Genomic DNA, 23,233 nt, shown 5'->3' with positions numbered 1-23,233 from the left:
TGGACCCTTTTCTTACAATATTCTGGTGAACTGTCACAAACACTGCACTTCACACACAGGGTTTAATCCTCAAACTATAACACAGGGGGGAAAGAGAGGAACATTTCCATTTACCCACTCTCAACAGTCCTGATCTACAGTTAGTGACTGCCCCTCATGATATATTATATATATATTTATAGAACATAAGAACTAGGAGCAGGAGTGGGTAATTCAGCCCCTCGAGCCTGCTCTGCTGTTCAATACGATCATGGCTGATCTTATTTCACCCTCAACTCCAATTTCCCGCCCTCTCGCCCCATAACCTTTCAACCCGTTACTAATTAAAAATCTGTCTATCTCCTCCTTAAATTTATTCAGCGTCCCAGCATCCACTGCACTCTGGGGTAGTGAATTCCACAGATTCACGACCTTTGAGAAAAGTAATTCCTCCTCATCTCTGATTTAAATCTACCACCCCTTAGCCTAAAACTATGGCCTCTCACTCTAGAATACCCCACAAGGGGAAACATCCACTCCACGTCTACTTTGTCTATCCCCTTTAGCATCTTATATACCTCAATTAGATCTCCTCTCATCCTTCTAAACTCTAGTGAGTATCGGCCTAAACTGCTCAATCTCTCCTCATAAGTCAAGCAGGAACACAACAGGTAGGAACAGGAGGAGGCCATTCAGCCTCTCAAACCTGTCCTGCTGATCTGTACCACATTTACCTGCCATTGCTCCCTATCCCTCAGTACTTTTACCTAACAAAAAACTATCAAACTCAGTCGGGAAAGCTTCAATTGACCCCCAACAACCACAGCTTTTGCAGGAGAGTTCCACATTTCCACTCTCAGGCTTCCCTTTGAGTCACTAGCCAGTGAATCCAGCTACAAGGAGGATCAGACCACTCTGCTGATGTTCAGTGTTGAGGCTGACACAGGAAAGACCAATCTGGGGTACCATACCATGTTCAGGACAGTACCCCAGTGAGAGTCAGTTTGGACCTGTACCCCAGTGAGAGTCAGTTTGGACCTGTACCCCAGTGAGAGTCAGTGTGTGTGGGACCCGTACCCCAGTGAGAGTCAGTGTGTGTGGGACCCGTACCCCAGTGAGAGTCAGTGTGTGTGGGACCCATACCCCAGTGAGAGTCAGTGTGTGTGGGACCTGTACCCCAGTGGGAGTCAGTGTGTGTGGGACCCATACCCCAGTGAGCATCAGTTTGGACCTGTAACCCAGTGAGAGTCAGTGTGTGTGGGACCCATACCCCAGTGAGTCAGTGTGTGTGGGAGCCGTACCCCAGTGAGAGTCAGTTTGGACCTGTACCCCAGTGAGAGTCAGTGTGTGTGGGACTGTACCCCAGTGAGAGTCAGTGTGTGTGGGACCCGTACCCCAGTGAGAGTCAGTGTGTGTGGTACCCGTACCCCAGTGAGAGTCAGTGTGTGTGGGACTGTACCCCAGTGAGAGTCAGTGTGTGTGGGAACAGTACCCCAGTGAGAGTCAGTGTGTGTGGGACCCATACCCCAGTGAGAGTCAGTGTGTGTGGGACTGTACCCCAGTGAGAGTCAGTGTGGGACTGTACCCCAGTGAGAGTCAGAGTGTGTGGGACCCGTACCCCAGTGAGAGTCAGTGTGTGTGGGACTGTACCCCAGTGACAGTCAGTGTGTGTGGGACTGTACCCCAGTGAGAGTCAGTGTGTGTGGGACTGTACCCCAGTGAGAGTCAGTGTGTGTGGGACCCGTACCCCAGTAAGAGTCAGTGTGTGTGGGACCCGTACCCCAGTGAGAGTCAGTGTGTGTGGGACTGTACCCCAGTGAGAGTCAGTGTGTGTGGGACTGTACCCCACTGAGAGTCAGTGTGCTTGGACCTGTACCCCAGTGACAGTCAGTGTGTGGGGAACTGTACCCAGTGAGTCAGATAGTTAGAGAATCTAATCATCGCCTCTTGATGTTCAATGGCATTAACATCATTGAATCCCCCACCATCAACATCCTGGGGGTTACCATTGACCAGAAACTGAACTGGACTAGCCATATAAATACGGTAGCAGCTCAGAGGCTGGGAATCCTGCGGCGAGTAACTCACCTCCTGACTCCCCAAAGCCTGTCCACCATCTACAAGGCACAAGTCAGGAGTGTGATGGAATACTCCCCACTTGCCTGGATGAGTGCAGCTCCCACAACACTCAAGAAGCTCGACACCATCCAGGACAAAGCAGCCGCTTGATTGGCACCCCATCCCCAAACATTCACTCCCTCCACCACTGATTCACAGTAGCAGCAGTGTGTGTACCATCTACAAGATGCACTGCAGGAACTCACCAAGGCCCCTTAAACAGCACCTTCCAAACCCACGACCGCTACCATCTAGAAGGACAAGGGCAGCAGATAGATGGGAACACCACCACCTGGAAGTTCCCCTCCAAGTCACTGACCATCCTGACTTGGAAATACATCGCCGTTCCTTCACTGTCACTGGGTCACAATCTTGGAACTCCCTCCCTAACAGCACTGTGGGTGTACCTACACCACATGGACTGCAGCAGCTCAAGAAGGCAGCTCACCACCACCTTCTCAAGGGCAACTAGGGACGGGCAATGTGCTGTAACCAATCTATAATTCTATGATAATTCATCACATGTCTATGAGCCGTTTGCATCATGTGCCAAATGTATTGGACACTAATCTACGCTGTCCCCATCAAACACTCCCAGGACAGATACAGTACGCACACAAGAACCAGGAGCAGGAGTGGACCATTCAATACCATCATGGCTGATCTTGAGCTTCTACTCCATTTTCCTGCCCACTCCCCATATCCCTTAATTCACCGAGACACCAAAAATCCATCCATCCCAACCCTAAATATATTCAACAATGGAGCAGCCACACATCTCCGGGGTGGAGAATTCTAAAGATTCACAACTCTCTGAATGAAGACATTTCTCCTCGAAAGGACTGAATTCTCACGAGGGAATAAATGCTGAAATTTTTGACATGGTTCCAAAGCGAATGTCTGTTGATGACTGAGGAACACACAATAAAATGGTTCCAGCAGACGAGCTTGCCATTTGGCAAATCACAACAGGATAGTATCTCTGTATCTCAATACAAGTCCTCTATTTGTCTTAACCTATTCCACATCATCTTTCACGTTCAACAGGGGTCTAGATTTAAGGGTCTCACTTTGTTCTTTGTGGGAACATATTTGTTCCGAACCCGCTCTATCTCCTCGAACGCATCCCACTGCCCGGACACCGATTTACCTCCAAGACGCTGTTTCCAGTCCACTTTTACAAAATAATTCTCAGATTTGTAGAATTGGTCTGTCCCCAATTTAAACTCTTTAGTGACCACTACTTCCAAAATGCTCTCTCACTGCCACTCCTTCCACCTACCCAGTCTCATTCCCCAAAACTCTCTCCAGAACAGCCCCTCTCTAGTTGGGCATGCTAGGCGCAAGCTAAAAACATTCTCCTGAATGTATTTTGTGAATGTTGCACCCTCTACTTTTGACATTGAGTTTATTCCACTTAACAATAGGATAGCTGAAAATTCCTGTTGATGTTACCCTGTCGCTTCTGCACTTTTCAGAAAGTTGCCTTCATATTTGCTCTTCTATCCCCTCTCCTCATTATTTGGGAATCTATGGTATTAGTCCTAGCTATGTGATATTCCCCAGCCTGTTCCCAAGAGGAACCCATTTGATATTCCTTCTGGCATATCACACCTCCACACAACTCCGCTTAACCAATGTAGAGACCCTCGCCACCCCTTCCCCACCCCCTCCCTAACCCCCTCCCCACCCTAACCCCCTCCCCACGCCCTCCCCACCCCCTCCCTGTGGTGTTTGAAAACCCTGTAACCTGGAATGATGAGCTGCCGTTCCCGCCCTTCATGTTTCAGTAATAGCGGTGATGTCCTGCCAAGTGTCTATCTGTGCCCTCAGCTCACCTGTCTCATTCAACATCGAACTACGGATCAGGAATCACTCCACCGCTCCTTCGTCGCCTATTTCCTAGCCTTCGTTTGCTCGACCTTCCACAATGGCTTACTCATTTCCTGGCTTCCATCTCCAGTTTGGTTCTCTACCTTTTGAACCTACTCTCAGGTTCCCATCCCTCTGCCAAGCGAGCCTCAAACCTCCCCACCAAGGCTCTGTCCAGGTGCAAACTATCTGTTTTGTACAGGCCCCGGCGCTCCCCCAGACCAGACCAAATAGCCCAGGAGTCTAAAGCCCTCCCTCCAGCTACGCATTCACCTGCTCAATTCTCCTGGTTGTATACACACGAGTGCGTGTTACCAGGACTAATCTGGAGGCTCCTACCTTTTCATTTCTAGTTTAGCTGCCTAAAATCTGACAGCAAGACCATCTCCCTCTCTCGAAACATCATTGGTGCCGACGTGCTCACACCCGCTGGTTGTTCACACCTCCCCCCCCAACCTCCGGCCCAGGCTGCCTGCTTTCACTTGAATGTCTTAGATTTACCCATTCCCCCTCTCCCTCGTCCCTCAAGCTGTGTGTGATCATTGCCCGCCCGAGATGTCCTACCCACGTGACCCTCAGCCAGGTGGATGCAGTAACACCAGCTGCCGCTCAGACCCCGGGAGCTGGAGGACGACTGGACACGGAAGCGAGTGGAAGGCTCGGCGGCCCGTGCATTAAAGATCTTTAATGTACATCAGTCCAAGCCGATCAGCTCAGGGTCGCCCGCGACGGTAGATTGACGTAGCTCTTCATCGGTGGGATCGGTCGAATCTTCCTGCCCGCCCAGCCCCCCTTTCTCTGCCAGCGCCCGCTGGAGGGCCGCAGCCCCAGCCAGCGATTCCGGCCAGCCTTACCCATCACTCGCTTGTTATGGTCAATATTGGACACACGACCCACGGTCACCACGCAGGCCTCCAGCACCTGAGGAGAGAGAGACAGAGGGAGGGCCATCACCCACAGGGACAAGAGAGGCATCTCGGGGGAGGGGGGGCAGAGGGGGGGTGGGGGAGAGGGGGTGGGGGAGAGGGAGAGGGGGGTGGGGGGGGAGGGGGAGGGGGGTGGGGGTGGGGGGTGGGGGAGAGGGAGAGGGGGTGGGGGGTGGGGAGAGGGGGTGGGGGAGAGGGGGTGGGGGAGAGGGGGTGGGGGTGGGGTTGGGGGAGAGGGAGAGGGGAGGGGGGTGGGGGAGAGGGAGAGGGGGTGGGGGTGGGGGTGGGGAGAGGGGGTGGGGGTGGGGGAGAGGGAGAGGGGGTGGGGGTGGGGGAGAGGGAGAGGGGGTGGGGGTGGGGGTGGGGGTGGGGGAGAGGGGGTGGGGGTGGGGGAGAGGGGGTGGGGGGAGAGGGAGAGGGGGTGGGGGTGGGGGTGGGGGTGGGGGAGAGGGGGTGGGGGTGGGGGTGGGGGTGAGGGGGTGGGGGTGGGGGTGGGGGAAGAGGGGGTGGGGGGGAGGGGGTGGGGGTGGGGGTGGGGGAGAGGGGGTGGGGGAGAGGGAGTGGGGGTGGGGGTGGGGGTGGGGGTGGGGGTGAGGGGGTGTGTGTGCGGGGTTGGGGGTGGGGGTGAGGGGGTGTGTGTGCGGGGGTGGGGGTGGGGGTGAGGGGGTGTGTGTGCGGGGGAGGGGGTGGGGGAGAGGGGGTGTGTGTGTGGGGTTGGGGGTGGGGGTGGGGGTGAGAGGGTGGGGGTGGGGGTGGGGGTGGGGGTGGGGGAGAGGGGGTGGGGGTGGGGGAGAGGGGGTGGGGTGGGGTGGGGGTGGGGGGGTGGGGGTGGGGGTGAGGGTGGGGGTGGGGGTGGGGGTGGGGGAGAGGGGGAGAGGGGGTGGAGGAGAGGGAGAGGGGGTGGGGGAGAGGGGGAGAGGGGGTGGGGGAGAGGGGGAGAGGGGGTGGGGGGTGGGGGTGGGGGTGAGGGGGTGGGGGTGGGGGTGGGGGGTGGGGGAGAGGGGTGGGGGTGGGGGAGAGGGGGTGGGGGTGGGGGTGGGGGTGGGGGAGAGGGGGTGGGGGTGGGGGTGGGGGTGGGGGAGAGGGGGTGAGGGGGTGGGGGTGGGGGAGAGGGGGTGGGGGAGAGGGGGTGGGGGTGGGGGTGGGGGTGGGGAGAGGGAGAGGGGGTGGGGGTGGGGGAGAGGGGGTGGGGGAGAGGGGGTGGGGGTGGGGGAGAGGGGGTGGGGGTGGGGGAGAGGGGGTGGGGGGTGGGGGTGAGGGGGTGGGGGAGAGGGGGTGGGGGAGAGAGGGGGTGGGGGGGAGGGGGAGGGGGTGGGGGTGGGGGTGGGGGTGGGGGAGAGGGGGTGGGGGTGGGGGAGAGGGGGTGGGGTGGGGGAGAGGGGGTGGGGGTGGGGGAGAGGGGGTGGGGGTGGGGGAGAGGGGGTGGGGTGGGGGTGGGGGTGAGGGGTGGGGGAGAGGGGGTGGGGGTGGGGGAGAGGGGGTGGGGGTGGGGGAGAGGGGGTGGGGGTGGGGGAGAGGGGGTGGGGGTGGGGGAGAGGGGGTGGGGGAGAGGGGGTGGGGGTGGGGTGAGGGGGTGGGGGAGTGGGGTTGAGGGGGTGGGGGTGAGGGGGTGGGGGTGGGGGAGAGGGGGTGGGGGAGAGGGGGTGGGGGAGAGGGGGTGGGGGTGGGGGAGAGGGGGTGGGGGTGGGGGAGAGGGGGTGGGGGTGGGGGTGGGGGTGGGGAGAGGCTGGGTTTCAGGCACAGGGATCACGTACCTGGACCTGGCGTTTGGATGGGAGTTGAACAATTGCTGCACCGTTCACCTTCCTGAGCAAAACTCCACACGTTCCTACGGTCAGGAGAAACCGGTTAGTAAAACTGGACACCGGGTCTAACAGCCCCGGACACTCTGTACCCCAGTTATGGGAGGGACATTAGTGGGGGAAATTGAGGGAGAAATTGGGGGGGACATGGGGATATTGGGGGGGGCACGGGGATATTGGGGGGGGCACGGGGATATTGGGGGGGGCACGGGGATATTGGGGGGGCACGGGGACATTGGGGGGGCACAGGGACATTGGGGGGGCACAGGGACATTGTGGGGGGCACGGGGACATGGGGGGGGCACAGGGACATGGGGGGGCACAGGGACATGGGGGGGACATGGGGGGCACGGGAGTGGCTGCGGGGGTCTGGCAGGGTGTTGGTGAGGGTGAGGGGGAGGGGTTGAGTGAGGGTGAGAGTGAGGGTGGGGAGGGGTTGAGTGAGGGTGAGAGTGAGGGTGGGGAGGGGTTGAGTGAGGGTGAGGGTGGGGAGGGGTTGAGTGAGGGTGAGAGTGAGGGTGGGGAGGGGTTGAGTGAGGGTGAGAGTGAGGGTGGGGAGGGGTTGAGTGAGGGTGAGAGTGAGGGTGGGGAGGGGTTGAGTGAGGGTGAGAGTGAGGGTGGGGAGGGGTTGAGTGAGGGTGAGGGTGGGGAGGGGTTGAGTGAGGGTGAGAGTGAGGGTGGGGAGGGGTTGAGTGAGGGTGAGGGTGGGGAGGGGTTGAGTGAGGGTGAGGGTGGAGAGGGGTTGAGTGAGGGTGAGGGTGGAGAGGGGTTGAGTGAGGGTGAGGGTGGGGTTGAGTGAGGGTGAGGGTGGGGTTGAGTGAGGGTGAGGGTGGGGAGGGGTTGAGTGAGGGTGAGGGTGGGGAGGGGTTGTGAGGGTGAGGGTGGGGAGGGGTTGAGTGAGGGTGACGGTGGGGAGGAGTTGAGTGAGGGTGAGGGTAGGGAGGGGTTGAGTGAGGGTGAGGGTAGGGAGGGGTTGAGTGAGGGTGAGGGTGAGGGTGGGGAGGGTTGAGTGAGGGTGGGGAGGGTTGGGTGAGGGTGAGGGTGGGGAGGGTTGAGTGAGGGTGAGGGTGAGGGTGAGGGTGGGGAGGGTTGGGTGGGGGTGAGGGTGAGGGTGGGGAGGGTTGGGTGGGGGTGAGGGTGAGGGTGGGGAGGGTTGGGTGGGGGTGAGGGTGAGGGTGGGGAGGGTTGGGTGAGGGTGAGGGTGGTGAGGGTTGGGTGAGGGTGAGGGTGAGGGTGGGGAAGGTTGGGTGGGGGTGAGGGTGAGGGTGAGGGTGGGGAGGGTCGAGTGAGGGTGGGGAGGGTTGGGTGAGGGTGAGGGTGAGGGTGGGGAGGGTTGGGTGAGGGTGGGGAGGGTTGAGTGAGGGTGGGGAGGGGTTGAATGAGGGTGAGGGTGGGGAGGGTTGAGTGAGGGTGGGGAGGGTTGAGTGAGGGTGGGGAGGGTTGGGTGAGGGTGAGGGTGGGGAGGGTTGGGTGAGGGTGAGGGCGGGGAGGGTTGTGTGAGGGTGGGGAGGGGTTGAATGAGGGTGAGGGTGGGGAGGGTTGAGTGAGGGTGGGGAGGGTTGGGTGAGGGTGAGGGTGGGGAGGGTTGAGTGAGGGTGGGGAGGGTTGGGTGAGGGTGAGGGAGGGGAGGGTTGGGTGAGGGTGAGGGCTGAGTGAGGGTGGGGAGGGTTGAGTGAGGGTGGGGAGGGTTGGGTGAGGGTGAGGGTGGGGTTGAGTGAGGGTGAGGGTGGGGAGGGGTTGAGTGAGGGTGAGGGTGGAGAGGGGTTGAGTGAGGGTGAGGGTGGGGTTGAGTGAGGGTGGGGAGGGTTGAGTGAGGGTTGGGTGAGGGTGAGGGTGAGGGTGGGGAGGGGTTGAGTGAGGGTGAGTGTGAGGGTGGGGAGGGGTTGAGTGAGGGTGAGGGTGGGGAGGGGTTGAGTGAGGGTGAGGGTGGGGAGGGGTTGAGTGAGGGTGAGGGTGGGGAGGGGTTGAGTGAGGGTGAGGGTGGGGTTGAGTGAGGGTGAGGGTGGGGTTGAGTGAGGGTGAGGGTGGGGAGGGGTTGAGTGAGGGTGAGGGTGGGGAGGGGTTGAGTGAGGGTGAGGGTGGGGAGGGGTTGGGTGAGGGTGGGGTTGAGTGAGGGTGAGGGTGAGGTTGAGTGAGGGTGAGGGTGGGGAGGGGTTGAGTGAGGGTGAGGGTGGGGAGGGGTTGAGTGAGGGTGAGGGTGGGGAGGGATTGGGTGAGGGTGGGGTTGAGTGAGGGTGAGGGTGGGGTTGAGTGAGGGTGAGGGTGGGGAGGGGTTGAGTGAGGGTGAGGGTGAGGGTGGGGTTGAGTGAGGGTGAGGGTGGGGTTGAGTGAGGGTGAGGGTGGGGAGGGGTTGAGTGAGGGTGAGGGTGGGGAGGGGTTGAGTGAGGGTGAGAGTGAGGGTGGGGAGGGGTTGAGTGAGGGTGAGAGTGAGGGTGGGGAGGGGTTGAGTGAGGGTGAGAGTGAGGGTGGGGAGGGGTTGAGTGAGGGTGAGAGTGAGGGTGGGGAGGGGTTGAGTGAGGGTGAGGGTGGGGAGGGGTTGAGTGAGGGTGGGGAGGGGTTGAGTGTGGGTGAGGGTGGGGAGGGGTTGAGTGAGGGTGAGGGTGGGGAGGGGTTGAGTGAGGGTGGGGGTGGGGTTGAGTGAGGGTGAGGGTGGGGTTGAGTGAGGGTGAGGGTGGGGAGGGGTTGAGTGAGGGTGAGGGTGGGGAGGGGTTGAGTGAGGGTGAGGGTGGGGAGGGGTTGGGTGAGGGTGGGGTTGAGTGAGGGTGAGGGTGGGGTTGAGTGAGGGTGAGGGTGGGGTTGAGTGAGGGTGAGGGTGGGGTTGAGTGAGGGTGAGGGTGGGGAGGGGTTGAGTGAGGGTGAGGGTGGGGAGGGTTGAGTGAGGGTGGGGAGGGTTGGGTGAGGGTGAGGGTGAGGGTGAGGGTGGGGTTGAGTGAGGGTGAGGGAGGGGAGGGTTGAGTGAGGGTGGGGAGGGTTGGGTGAGGGTGAGGGTGAGGGTGGGGAGGGTTGAGTGAGGGTGGGGAGGGTTGGGTGAGGATGAGGGAGGGGAGGGTTGGGTGAGGGTGAGGGAGGGGAGGGTTGGGTGGGGGTGAGGGTGGGGAGGGTTGGGTGAGGGTGAGGGTGGGGAGGGTTGGGTGAGGGTGAGGGTGAGGGTGGGGAGGGTTGAGTGAGGGTGGGGAGGGTTGGGTGAGGGTGAGGGAGGGGAGGGTTGGGTGAGGGTGAGGGTGGGGTTGAGTGAGGGTGAGGGTGGGGAGGGGTTGAGTGAGGGTGAGGGTGAGGGTGAGGGTGGGGAGGGGTTGGGTGAGGGTGAGGGTGGGGAGGGTTGGGTGAGGGTGAGGGTGGGGAGGGTTGAGTGAGGGTGGGGAGGGTTGGGTGAGGGTGAGGGAGGGGAGGGTTGGGTGAGGGTGAGGGTGGGGTTGAGTGAGGGTGAGGGTGGGGAGGGGTTGAGTGAGGGTGAGGGTGAGGGTGAGGGTGGGGAGGGTTGGGTGAGGGTGAGGGTGAGGGTGAGGGTGGGGAGGGGTTGAGTGAGGGTGAGGGTGGGGTTGAGTGAGGGTGAGGGTGGGGAGGGGTTGAGTGAGGGTGAGGGTGAGGGTGGGGAGGGTTGGGTGAGGGTGGGGAGGGGTTGAGTGAGGGTGAGGGTGGGGAGGGGTTGAGTGAGGGTGAGGGTGAGGGTGGGGAGGGGTTGAGTGAGGGTGAGGGTGAGGGTGGGGAGGTGTTGAGTGAGGGTGAGGGTGAGGGTGGGGTTGAGTGAGGGTGAGGGTGGGAGGGGTTGAGTGAGGGTGAGGGTGAGGGTGGGGGTGAGGGTGAGGGTGGGGAGGGTTGGGTGAGGGTGAGGGTGAGGGTGGGGAGGGTTGGGTGAGGGTGAGGGTGGGGAGGGTTGGGTGAGGGTGAGGGTGAGGGTGGGGAGCGGTTGAGTGAGGGTGAGGGAGGGGTTGAGTGAGGGTGAGGGTGAGGGTGGGGTTGAGTGAGGGTGAGGGTGGGGAGGGTTGGGTGAGGGTGAGGGTGGGGAGGGTTGGGTGAGGGTGAGGGTGAGGGTGGGGAGCGGTTGAGTGAGGGTGAGGGAGGGGTTGAGTGAGGGTGAGGGTGAGGGTGGGGTTGAGTGAGGGTGAGGGTGAGGGTGAGGGTGGAGAGGGGTTGAGTGAGGGTGAGGGTGAGGGTGGGGTTGGGTGAGGGTGAGGGTGGGGGTGAGGGTGGGGAGGGCTGAGTGAGGGTGGGGAGGGTTGAGTGAGGGTTGAGTGAGGGTGAGGGTGAGGGTGAGTGAGGGTGAGGGTGGGGTTGAGTGAGGGTGAGGGTGAGGGAGGGGTTGAGTGAGGGTGAGGGTTGGGTGAGGGTGAGGGTGGGGAGGGGTTGAGTGAGGGTGAGGGTGAGGGTGGGGAGGGTTGAGTGAGGGTGAGGGTGGGGAGGGGTTGAGTGAGGGTGAGGGTGAGGGTGAGGGTGGGGGTGAGGGTGGGGGTGAGGGTGGGGAGAGTGAGGGTGGAGAGGGGTTGAGTGAGGGTGAGGGTGAGGGTGAGGGTGGGGTTGAGTGAGGGTGAGGGTGAGGGTGGGGTTGAGTGAGGGTGAGGGTGGGGTGGAGTGAGGGTGAGGGTGAGGGTGAGGGTGGGGGTGGGGGTGGGGGTGAGGGTGGGGAGGGTGAGGGTGGAGAGGGGTTGAGTGAGGGTGAGGGTGAGGGTGGGGGTGAGGGTGAGGGTGAGTGAGGGTGAGGTTGAGTGAGGGTGAGGTTGAGTGAGGGTGAGGGTGGAGAGGGGTTGAGTGAGGGTGAGGGTGAGGGTGGGGTTGAGTGAGGGTGAGGGTGAGGTTGAGTGAGGGTGAGGGTGGGGGTGAGGGTGGGGTTGAGTGAGGGTGAGGGTGAGGGTGAGGGTGGGGGTGAGGGTGAGTGAGGGTGAGGTTGAGTGAGGGTGAGGGTGGAGAGGGGTTGAGTGAGGGTGAGGGTGAGGGTGAGTGAGGGTGAGGTTGAGTGAGGGTGAGGGTGGGGGTGAGGGTGGGGAGGGCTGAGTGAGGGTGAGGGTGAGGGTGAGTGAGGGTGAGGGTGAGGGTGAGTGAGGGTGAGGGTGAGTGAGGGTGAGGTTGAGTGAGGGTGAGGGTGGGGGTGAGGGTGAGTGTGGGTGAGTGAGGGTGAGGGTGAGGGTGAGTGAGGGTGAGGGTGAGGGTGAGGGTGGGGGTGAGGGTGAGGGTGAGTGAGGGTGAGGTTGAGTGAGGGTGAGGGTGGAGAGGGGTTGAGTGAGGGTGAGGGTGAGTGAGGGTGAGGGTGAGGGTGAGTGAGGGTGGGGAGGGGTTGAGTGAGGGTGGGGGTGAGGGTGAGGGTGAGTGAGGGTGAGGTTGAGTGAGGGTGAGGGTGAGGTTGAGTGAGGGTGAGTGAGGGTGAGGGTGGGGTTGAGTGAGGGTGAGGGTGAGGTTGAGTGAGGGTGAGGGTGAGGGTGAGGTTGGGTGAGGGTGGGGGTGGGGGTGAGTGAGGGTGAGGTTGAGTGAGGGTGAGGGTGGGGTTGTGAGGGTGAGGGTGAGGGTGAGGGTGGGGGTGAGGGTGAGTGAGGGTGAGGTTGAGTGAGGGTGAGGGTGAGGGTGAGTGAGGGTGGGGAGGGGTTGAGTGAGGGTGGGGGTGAGGGTGAGGGTGAGTGAGGGTGGGGAGGGGTTGAGTGAGGGTGAGGGTGAGGGTGGGGGTGAGTGAGGGTGAGGTTGAGTGAGGGTGAGTGAGGGTGAGGGTGGGGGTGAGTGAGGGTGAGTGAGGGTGGGGGTGAGTGAGGGTGAGGGTGGGGGTGAGGTTGAGTGAGGGTGAGTGAGGGTGAGGGTTAGGGTGGGTGTGAGGGTGGGGGTGAGGGTGAGGGTGAGGGTGAGTGAGGGTGAGTGAGGGTGGGGTTGAGTGAGGGTGGGGGTGAGGGTGAGGTTGAGTGAGGGTGAGTGAGGGTGAGGGTGAGGGTGGGGGTGAGGGTGGGGAGGGTGAGGGTGGAGAGGGGTTGAGTGAGGGTGAGGGTGAGGGTGAGGGTGGAGAGGGGTTGAGTGAGGGTGAGGGTGAGGGTGGGGTTGAGTGAGGGTGAGGGTGAGGGTGAGTGAGGGTGAGTGAGGGTGAGTGAGGGTGGGGAGGGGTTGAGTGAGGGTGGGGGTGAGGGTGAGGGTGAGTGAGGGTGGGGAGGGGTTGAGTGAGGGTGAGGGTGAGGGTGGGGGTGAGGGTGGGGGTGAGGGTGAGGTTGAGTGAGGGTGAGTGAGGGTGAGGGTGGGGGTGAGTGAGGGTGGGGGTGAGTGAGGGTGAGGGTGGGGGTGAGGTTGAGTGAGGGTGAGTGAGGGTGAGGGTTAGGGTGGGGGTGAGGGTGGGGGTGAGGGTGAGGGTGAGGGTGAGTGAGGGTGAGTGAGGGTGGGGTTGAGTGAGGGTGGGGGTGAGGGTGAGGTTGAGTGAGGGTGAGTGAGGGTGAGGGTGGGGGTGAGGGTGGGGAGGGTGAGGGTGGAGAGGGGTTGAGTGAGGGTGAGGGTGAGGGTGAGGGTGGGGGTGAGGGTGAGGGTGGAGAGGGGTTGAGTGAGGGTGAGGATGAGGGTGGGGTTGAGTGAGGGTGAGGGTGAGGGTGAGTGAGGGTGAGTGAGGGTGAGTGAGGGTGGGGAGGGGTTGAGTGAGGGTGGGGGTGAGGGTGGGGGTGTGGGTGGGGTGAGGGTGGGGAGGGGTTGAGTGAGGGTGAAGGTGAGGGTGAGGGTGAGTGAGGGTGGGGAGGGGTTGAGTGAGGGTGAGGGTGGGGGTGAGGGTGAGTGAGGGTGAGGTTGAGTGAGGGTGAGTGAGGGTGAGTGAGGGTGAGGGTGGGGTTGAGTGAGGGTGAGGGTGAGTGAGGGTGAGGGTGAGTGAGGGTGAGTGAGGGTGAGTGAGGGTGAGGTTGAGTGAGGGTGAGGGTGAGTGAGGGTGAGGGTGAGTGAGGGTGAGGGTGAGGGTGAGGTTGAGTGAGGGTGAGGGTGAGTGAGGGTGAGGTTGAGTGAGGGTGAGTGAGGGTGAGTGAGGGTGAGGGTGGGGTTGAGTGAGGGTGAGGGTGGGGGTGAGGGTGGGGGGTGAGGGTGAGTGAGGTTGAGTGAGGGTGAGGTTGAGGGTGGGGGTGAGTGAGGGTGGGGTTGAGTGAGGGTGAGGGTGAGGGTGAGTGAGGGTGAGTGAGGGTGAGTGAGGGTGAGTGAGGGTGAGTGAGGGTGGGGAGGGGTTGAGTGAGGGTTGAGTGAGGGTGAGTGAGGGTGAGGGTGGGGTTGAGTGAGGGTGAGTGAGGGTGAGTGAGGGTGAGGTTGAGTGAGGGTGAGGGTGGGGGTGAGGGTGGGGAGGGGTTTGAGTGAGGGTGAGGGTGAGTGAGGGTGAGGGTGGGGGTGAGTGAGGGTGAGTGAGGGTGAGGGTGAGTGAGGGTGGGGAGGGGTTGAGTGAGGGTGAGGGTGAGTGAGGGTGAGGGTGAGGGTGGGGGTGAGTGAGGGTGAGTGAGGGTGAGGGTGAGTGAGGGTGGGGAGGGGTTGAGTGAGGGTGAGGGTGAGTGAGGGTGAGGGTGAGGGTGAGGGTGAGTGAGGGTGAGTGAGGGTGAGTGAGGGTGAGTGAGGGTGAGGGTGAGTGAGGGTGGGGAGGGGTTGAGTGAGGGTGAGGGTGAGTGAGGGTGAGGGTGGGGGTGAGGGTGAGTGAGGGTGAGTGAGGGTGAGGGTGGGGTTGAGTGAGGGTGAGGGTGAGTGAGGGTGAGGGTGGGGGTGAGTGAGGGTGAGTGAGGGTGAGTGAGGGTGAGGGTGAGTGAGGGTGAGTGTGAGTGAGGGTGAGGGTGGGGGTGAGTGAGGGTGAGTGAGGGTGAGGGTGAGTGAGGGTGGGGAGGGGTTGAGTGAGGGTGAGTGAGGGTGGGGGTGAGTGAGGGTGAGTGAGGGTGAGGGTGAGTGAGGGTGAGGGTGGGGGTGAGGGTGAGTGAGGGTGAGTGAGGGTTGAGGGTGGGGTTGAGTGAGGGTGAGGGTGAGTGAGGGTGAGGGTGGGGGGTGAGGGTGAGTGAGGGTGAGTGAGGGTGAGGGTGGGGTTGAGTGAGGGTGAGGGTGAGTGAGGGTGAGGGTGAGGGTGGGGGTGAGTGAGGGTGAGGGTGAGGGTGAGTGAGGGTGAGGGTGAGGGTGGGGGTGAGTGAGGGTGAGTGAGGGTGAGGGTGAGTGAGGGTGAGGGTGGGGGTGAGGGTGAGTGAGGGTGAGTGAGGGTGAGGGTGGGGTTGAGTGAGGGTGAGGGTGAGTGAGGGTGAGGGTGAGGGTGGGGGTGAGTGAGGGTGAGTGAGGGTGAGGGTGAGTGAGGGTGAGGGTGAGGGTGGGGGTGAGTGAGGGTGAGGGTGAGGGTGGGGGTGAGTGAGGGTGAGTGAGGGTGAGGGTGAGTGAGGGTGAGGGTGAGGGTGAGGGTGAGGTTGAGTGAGGGTGAGTGAGGAACTCACCTGCAGCTCGGATGCGCTGAGCTCCTTTCCCGGGATGTAGCTCCAGGTTATTCACCAGGGTTCCCACAGGAAGAGCTCCCAGTGGATAAGCATCTCCTTCCCGGGCTCCAACTGGGAATGGGATCGGACAAGGGGGAATTCCGGTCAGGAGCAGCGACAGCAAAAATACAGCCAAACCCCCTCCTCCCTCACCCCCTCCAAACCTCCTCCTCCCTCACCCCCTCCAAACCTCCTCCTCCCTCACCCCCTCCAAACCTCCTCCTCCCTTGCTTCCTCCAAGCCCCCTCATTCCTCACTCCATGAAATCACCATCTTCGCCATTCGATGAAATCTCTTTCTCAGATCAATATTACTGCTACCTCCATGCCTCTCTCCCATTTCCCCCAAAACACAACCCCCAACCATTGTCCCCAACCTTCCAACCAACCAGCCCCCCCAAAGACCCTCCCCACAGTCTCCCCCCACAAAACCCGCCCCACCACTTCCCTCCAGCATCTCACCATTATCCTTCTCATCCCCATTTCTCTTGCCCCTCTTCCCCATCTCAGAACCCGCCATCTAATGGCCCTCCTTCTAATGACCCTCCTTTTAATGACCCTCCTTTTAATGACCCTCCATCTAATGACCCTCCATCTAATGACCCTCCATCTAATGACCCTCCATCTAATGACCCTCCATCTAATGACCCTCCATCTAATGACCCTCCATCCAATGACCCTCCATCTCTCTCTCTCTCCCTCCCTTGCTGACTCTCTGTTCCACTCCATATCTTCTGCCTCCCCCCTCCTCACCCACCCAGTTTCTCTTCCCTCCTTTATGTTCTCGCCCCCTATTCCCTCTTCTCTATCCAGCCCTGTTATCTGCCCTGATATTGTGCAGTTTGACTCTTTATTGTTCCCCATGTTCCTGCCCTAACTGATGAGAACATCCCAAGCTGACTTGAGGGAAGGTTCCCTCCACATTGAGTCCAACCAATCGATCCCAGTCCAGTCCCATGCACTGTGACCAATCGGGAAACGTGAAGGGAGTATAATGCAGGCTGTGTTAGGATCTGAAAGCCTGTCCGTCCCCACCCCCAGGTCCAGCAGTGACCCGCCCACAGTCAGCCTCCTATCAAGATCAGTCACTCAGCCATTTGAGGGAGGGGAATCCCATCTAACTGGAACCCAGTGTCAGGGGCCAGAGCCATACCTGCCATTCGTCCAATCAGTCCTGAGGTCTTCACAATGTCACCAGCCTCCATGTTCTCTGTGGCGATGATCCATCGCTTCCGACTGCTACCCGCAAGCAGTGCGATATCAGCAGACCTGTCAGAGAAAAGCCACTGTTATAACCCGCGCCACACCAAGCCAGGTAAATGAAAGTAAATGAAAGTAAAATTTTTATGAACAGGAATTGAAAAGAACTTAAGCACACAAGATTACAGCCACACAACTAAGGTTTGTCCTACAAAACATTCCCACAAAACTGCTCGACTTGGTCAAAACCACAGAGAAGGTCCTTCCAGGCCACATTCCCTTCTCGATGCCTAACTATAGGATACGGTCATATTACACAAGGGAAACCGCTGTTGCTTCAGTAAAGGGGTACCACATGACCCTACCCTCTTCCACTCTGCGATGGAATCCACTTCAGGATAAAACTCCTAGTTGCATTCCAAGACTTCTCTGGCTGGACTGAATGGCTGGTGGAAACAGCATCATCTCCTAACCCAAGCCTCCCGCTATAGCTCAACAGCACGACAGCTCAGCAGCTGCAGCAATCTCCCCAAAGCTTTCCACAGTCATTCAAAAAGGCCACCTTTCCCTCCTTTCATCTCAGGTTCCATTGTTCCCACCTCCCTTTGAAACTCAAACCCTTCCAAAAGTAAGATCATTCACATCTCTATATTGCCTTTGCTTTCAGTCAATAAAAGATAATATCCCCACCAGCATTTACCAAGGAACAAAATATCCCAAACCTAGCCAGGATGTCCCTGTCCTGGGGAATAATATCCCAGACCGAGCCAGCCCTTCCTTGTTCCCGGACAAAATGTCCCAGACCAAGCCAGACTGTCCCTGTTCCCGGATGTAATATCCCAGACCGAGCCAGGCTGTCCCTGTTCCCGGACATAATATCACAACCGAGCCAAACTGTCCCTGTTCCCAGACATAATATCCCAGACCGAGCCAGACTGTCCCTGTTCCCGGACATAATATCCCAGACCGAGCCAGACTGTCCCTGTTCCCGGACATAATATCCCAGACCGAGCCAGACTGTCCCTGTTCCCGGACATAATATCCCAGACCAAGCCAGAATGTCCCTGTTCCCGGACATAATATCCCAGACCGAGCCAGACTGTTTCTATTCGCGGACATAATATCCCAGACCGAGCCAGACTGTTTCTATTCGCGGACATAATATCCCAGACCGAGCCAGACAACCACTGTCCCGGAAATAATAACCCAAATCGAACCAGACTGTCCCTGTTCCCGGACATAATATCCCAGAACGCCCAGACTGTCCCTGTTCCCGGACATAATATCCCAGAACGCCCAGACTGTCCCTGTTCCCGGACATAATATCCCAGACCGCCCAGACTGTTGCTGTTCCCGGGACATAATATCCCAGAGCGAGCCAGACTGTCCCTGTTCCCGGGATATAATATCCCAGACCGAGCCAGACTGTCCCTGTTCCCAGATACAATATCCCAGACCGAGCCAGACTGTCCCTGTTCCCAGATACAATATCCCAGACCGAGCCAGACTGTTGCTGTTCCAGGACATAATATCCCAGACCGAGCCAGACTGTTGCTGTTCCAGGACATAATATCCCAGACCGAGCCAGACTATTGCTGTTCCCGGACATAATATCCCAGACCGAGCCAGGCTATCCCTGTTCCCGGGACATAATATCCCAGACAGAGCCAGACTGTCCCTGTTCCCGGGACATAATATCCCAGACCGAGCCAGACTGTCCCTGTTCCCGGGACATAATATCCCAGAACGAGCGACACGCTCCCTGTTCCCGGACATAATATCCCAGACCGAGCCAGGCTGTCCCGGATCCCGGATATAATATCCCAGACCGAGCCAGACTGTTGCTGTTCCCGGACATAACATCCCAGACCGAGACAGACTGTTCCTGTTCCCGGACATAAAATCCCAGACCGAGCCAGACTGTCCCTGTTCCCGGACATAATATCCCAGACCGAGCCAGACATTCACTGTCCCGGACATAATATCCCAGACTGAGCCAGACTGTTGCTGTTCCCGGACATAATATCTCAGACCGAGACAGACTGTTGCTGTTCCCGGACATAACATCCCAGACGGAGCCAGACTGTCCCTGTTCCCGGACATAATATCCCAGACCGAGCCAGACTGTCACTGTTCCCGGAAATAATATCCCACATCGAGCCAGACTGAGTGTTCCTGGACATAATATCCCAGACCGAACCAGACTGTCTCTGTTCCCGGGACATAATATCCTAGACCGAGCCAGTCTGTCTCTGTTCCCGGACATAATATCCCAGACCGAGCCAGACTGTCCCTGTTCCCGGGACATAATATCCCAGATCGAGCCAGTCTGTCCCTGATCCCGGACATAATATCCCAGACCGAGCCAGACTGTTGCTGTTCCCGGACATAATATCCCAGACCGAGCCAGACTGTCCCTGTTCCCGGGACATAATATCCCAGACCAAGGCAGACTCCCTGTTCCCGGGATGTAATATCCCACACCGAGCGACACGCTCCCTGTTCCCGGACATAATATCCCAGACCGAGCCAGACTGTCCCTGTTCCCGGGACATTATATCCCAGACCGAGCCAGACTGTACCTTTCCCGGACATAATATCCCAGACCGAGCCAGACTGTCCCTGATCCCGGACATAATATCCCAGACCGAGCCAGACTGTCCCTGTTCCCGGGACATTATATCCCAGACCGAGCCAGACTGTACCTTTCCCGGACATAATATCCCAGACCGAGCCAGACTGTCCCTGATCCCGGACATAATATCCCAGACCGAGCCAGACTGTTGCTGTTCCCGGACATAATATCCCAGACCGAGCCAGACTGTCCCTGTTCCCGGGACATAATATCCCAGACCGAGCCAGACTGTTGCTGTTCCCGGACATAATATCCCAGACTGAGCCAGACTGTTGCTGTTCCCGGGACATAATATCCCAGACCGAGCCAGACTGTACCTTTCCCGGATATAATATTCCAAACCGAGCCAGACTGTCACTGTTCCGAGACATAATATCACAGACCGTGCCAGACTGTACCTTTCCCGGATGTAATATCCCAGACCGAGCCAGACTGTCCCTGATCCCGGACATAATATCCCAGACCGAGCCAGACTGTATCTGTTCCCGGGACATAATATCCCAGACCGAGCCAGACTGTCCCTGTTCCCGGGACATAATATCCCAGACCGAGCCAGACTGTCCCTGTTCCCGGACATAATATCCCAGACCAAGCCAGGCTGTCCCGGATCCCGGACATAATATCCCAGACCGAGCCAGACTGTTGCTGTTCCCGGACATAATATCCCAGACCGAGACAGACTGTTGCTGTTCCCGGACATAATATCCCAGACCGAGACAGACTGTTGCTGTTCCCGGACATAATATCCCAGACCGAGCCAGACTGTCACTGTTCCCAGAAATAATATCCCACATCGAGCCAGATTGTCCCTGTTTCCCGGGACATAATATCCCAGACCGAGCCAGACTGTCTCTGTTCCTGGGACATAATATCCCAGACCGAGCCAGTCTGTCTCTGTTCCCGGACATAATATCCCAGACCGAGCCAGACTGTCCCTGTACCCGGGACATAATATCCCAGACCAAGCCAGACTGTACCTTTCCCGGATATAATATTCCAAACCGAGCCAGACTGTCACTGTTCCGAGACAAAATATCCCAGACCGAGCCAGACTGTCACTGTTCCGAGACAAAACATCCCAGACCGAGACAGACTGTTGCTGTTCCCGGGCATAAATCCCCAGATCGAGCCAGACTGTCTCTGTTCCCGGACGTAATATCCCAGACCGAGCCAGGCTGTCCCTGTTCCTGGGACATAATATCCCAGACCGAGCCAGTCTGTCCCTGTTCCCGGACATAATATCCCAGAGCAAGCCAGACTGTCACTGTTCCCAGATACAATATCCCAGACCGAACCAGACTGTATCTGTTCCCAGATACAATATCCCAGACCGAGCCAGAATGCCGCTGTTCCCGGACATAATATCCCAGACCGAGCCAGACTGTCGCTGTTCCCGGACATAATATCCCAGACCGAGCCAGATTGTATCTGTTCCCAGACACAATATCCCAGACCGAGCCAGACTGTTGCTGTTCCCGGACACAATATCCCAGACCGAGCCAGAATGTCGCTGTTCCCGGACATAATATCCCAGACCGAGCCAGAATGTCGCTGTTCCCGGACATAATATCCCAGATCGAGCCAGACTGTCTCTGTTCCCGGACATAATATCCCAGACCGAGCCAGAATGTCGCTGTTCCCGGATATAATATCCCAGACTGAGCCAGATTGTCCCTGTTCCCAGATACAATATCCCAGACCGAGCCAGACTGTCCCTGTTCCCAGATACAATATCCCAGACCGAGCCAGACTGTCTCTGTTCCCAGATACAATATCCCAGACCGAGCCAGACTGTCCCTGTTCCCGGACATAATATCCCAGACCGAGCCAGACTGTTGCTGTTCCCGGGACATAATATCCCAGACCGAGCCAGACTGTCCCTGTTCCCGGACATCATATCCCAGACCGAGCCAGACTGTCCCTGTTCCCAGATACAATATCCCAGACCGAGCCAGACTGTCACTGTTCCCAGATACAATATCCCAGACCGAGCCAGACTGTTGCTGTTCCCGGGACATAATATCCAAGACTGAGCCAGACTGTCTCTGTTCCCGGACATAATATCCCAGACCGAGCCAGAATGTCGCTGTTCCCGGACATAATATCCTAGACCGAGCCAGAATGTCGCTGTTCCCGGACATAATATCCCAGACCGAGCCAGACTGTCTCTGTTCCCGGACATCATATCCCAGACCGAGCCAGAATGTCGCTGTTCCCGGACATAATATCCCAGATCGAGCCAGACTGTCCCTGTTCCCGGACATCATATCCCAGACCGAGCCAGAATGTCGCTGTTCCCGGACATAATATCCCAGACCGAGCCAGACTGTCCCTGTTCCCGGACATCATATCCCAGACCGAGCCAGACTGTTGCTGCTCCCAGGACATAATATCCCAGACAGAGCCAGAGTGTCCCTGTTCCCGGGACATAATATCCCAGACCGAGACAGACTGTCCCTGCTCCCAGGACATAATATCCCAGACCGAGCCAGACTGTCAGTGTTACAGGGACATAATATCCCAGACCGAGCCAGACTGTCCCTGTTCCCGGGATATAATATCCCAGACAGAGCCAGAGTGTCCCTGTTCCCGGGATATAATATCACAGGCTCAGCCAGCAGTCCCTGTCCCATCGGGAATAGCTCCCACACACTATGGGCAGGAGATCCCACCTCCATGATGCCATCCCCCCCACCGTGCCCAGTCTGCATTCACGTATTTACTGATTGGTTTCTAACCTGCATGGGTCGTAGCGGATCTGAACCACCTTCTCCTCAAACGGCTCTCCTTCCTTTCCTGGCTCGTAGCGCAGGCGTTGGAAGTCAATCATGCGATACCTCTGCTTGTGACCCCCTCCAATCCCGTGAACTTTGATTTTCCCTGCAGTCAACATGAAAACAAAGTGGGATAAATCCATGTAGGAATTCTGGCTGCCGGAGAACAGCTCGCATTTCAATGCAACAGGAGCCCCGATCCCAACCAGACCCAAATCTCACCAAAAGCATCCAACAGTCACTCCAGCAGCACTGGCATAATCCAGGGCACCCAGGGGTGTGGGACACCCCCTGTGCTCTCCCACAACCCTCTACTTCCAACACCCCCACCCCATTTCGTTATGCACCTCTCCCACAGTGCAGCACTCCCTCAGTACTGACCCTCTGACAGTGCAGCACTCCCTCAGTACTGACCCTCTGACAGTGCAGCACTCGCTCAGTACTGACCCTCTGACAGTGCAGCACTCCCTCAGTACTGACCCTCTGACAGTGCAGCACTCGCTCAGTACCGACCATCTGACAGTGCAGCACTCGCTCAGTACTGACCCTCTGACAGTGCAGCACTCCCTCGGTACTGACCCTCTGACAGTGCAGAACTCCCTCGGTACTGTCCCTCTGACAGTGAGGCACTCCCTCGGTACTGACCCTCTGACAGTGCGGCACTCCCTCGGTACTGAGCCTCCGACAGTGCGGCACTCCCTCGGTACTGACCCTGTGAAAGTGCGGCACTCCCTCGGTACTGACCCTCTGACAGTGCGGTACTCCCTCAGTACTGACCCTCTGACAGTGCGGCACTCCCTCAGTACTGACCCTCTGACAGTGCAGCACTCCCTCAGTACTGACCCTCTGACAGTGCCACACTCGCTCAGCACTGACCCTCTGGCAGTGCAGCACTCCCTCAGTACTGACCCTCTGACAGTGCAGCACTCCCTCAGTACTGACCCTCTGACAGTGCGGCACTCCCTCGGTACTGATCCTCTGACAGTGCAGCACTCCCTCAGTACTGACCATCTGACAATGCAGCATTCCCTCAGTACTGACCCTCTGACAGTGCGGCACTCCCTCGGTACTGACCCTGACAGTGCAGCACTCCCTCGGCACTGACCCTCTGACAATGCGGCACTCCCTCGGTACTGACCCTCTGACGGAGCGGCACTCCCTCTGTACTGACCCTCCAATAGTGCAGCACTCCCTCAGTACTGACCCTCTGACAGTGCAGCACTCCCTCAGTACTGACCCTCTGACAGCGCAGCACTCCCTCACTACTGACGCTCTGACAGTGCGGCACTCCCTCAGTACTGAACCGCTGACAGTGCGGCACTCCCTCAGTACTGACACTCTGACAGTGCAGCACTCCCTCAGTACTGACCCTCTGACAGTGCAGCACTCCCTCAGTACTGACCCTCTGACAGTGCAGCACTCCCTCAGTACTGACCCTCCGACAGTGCAGCACTCCCTCAGTACTGACCCTCTGACAGTGCAGCACTCCCTCAGTACTGACCCCTCCA

The 23,233-nt window shown here is 59.1% G+C and overlaps 1 protein-coding gene across 1 annotated transcript in view; it reads right to left on the bottom strand.

The window, feature by feature from the left end:
* Positions 1–4,634: 4,634 nt before the first annotated feature.
* Positions 4,635–23,233, bottom strand: part of mrpl2 (mitochondrial ribosomal protein L2) — a 35,654-nt gene continuing 17,055 nt past the window's right edge. The window contains exons 2-6 of the mRNA XM_041188145.1: positions 21,690–21,831; positions 16,270–16,385; positions 15,079–15,189; positions 6,650–6,723; positions 4,635–4,890 (exon numbers count right to left, since the gene is read on the bottom strand). Of these exons, the coding sequence (XP_041044079.1) occupies positions 4,678–4,890; positions 6,650–6,723; positions 15,079–15,189; positions 16,270–16,385; positions 21,690–21,831 (656 nt within the window). The 3' untranslated portion in view covers positions 4,635–4,677. The remainder of the gene's footprint in view (positions 4,891–6,649; positions 6,724–15,078; positions 15,190–16,269; positions 16,386–21,689; positions 21,832–23,233) is intronic.

The sequence above is a fragment of the Carcharodon carcharias genome, chromosome 5 (genome assembly GCF_017639515.1).
Source record: "Carcharodon carcharias isolate sCarCar2 chromosome 5, sCarCar2.pri, whole genome shotgun sequence".
Taxonomy (NCBI): domain Eukaryota; kingdom Metazoa; phylum Chordata; class Chondrichthyes; order Lamniformes; family Lamnidae; genus Carcharodon; species Carcharodon carcharias.
The sequence above is the reverse complement of the archived record's forward strand: the minus strand, read 5'-3'. Positions and strand labels throughout refer to the sequence as shown.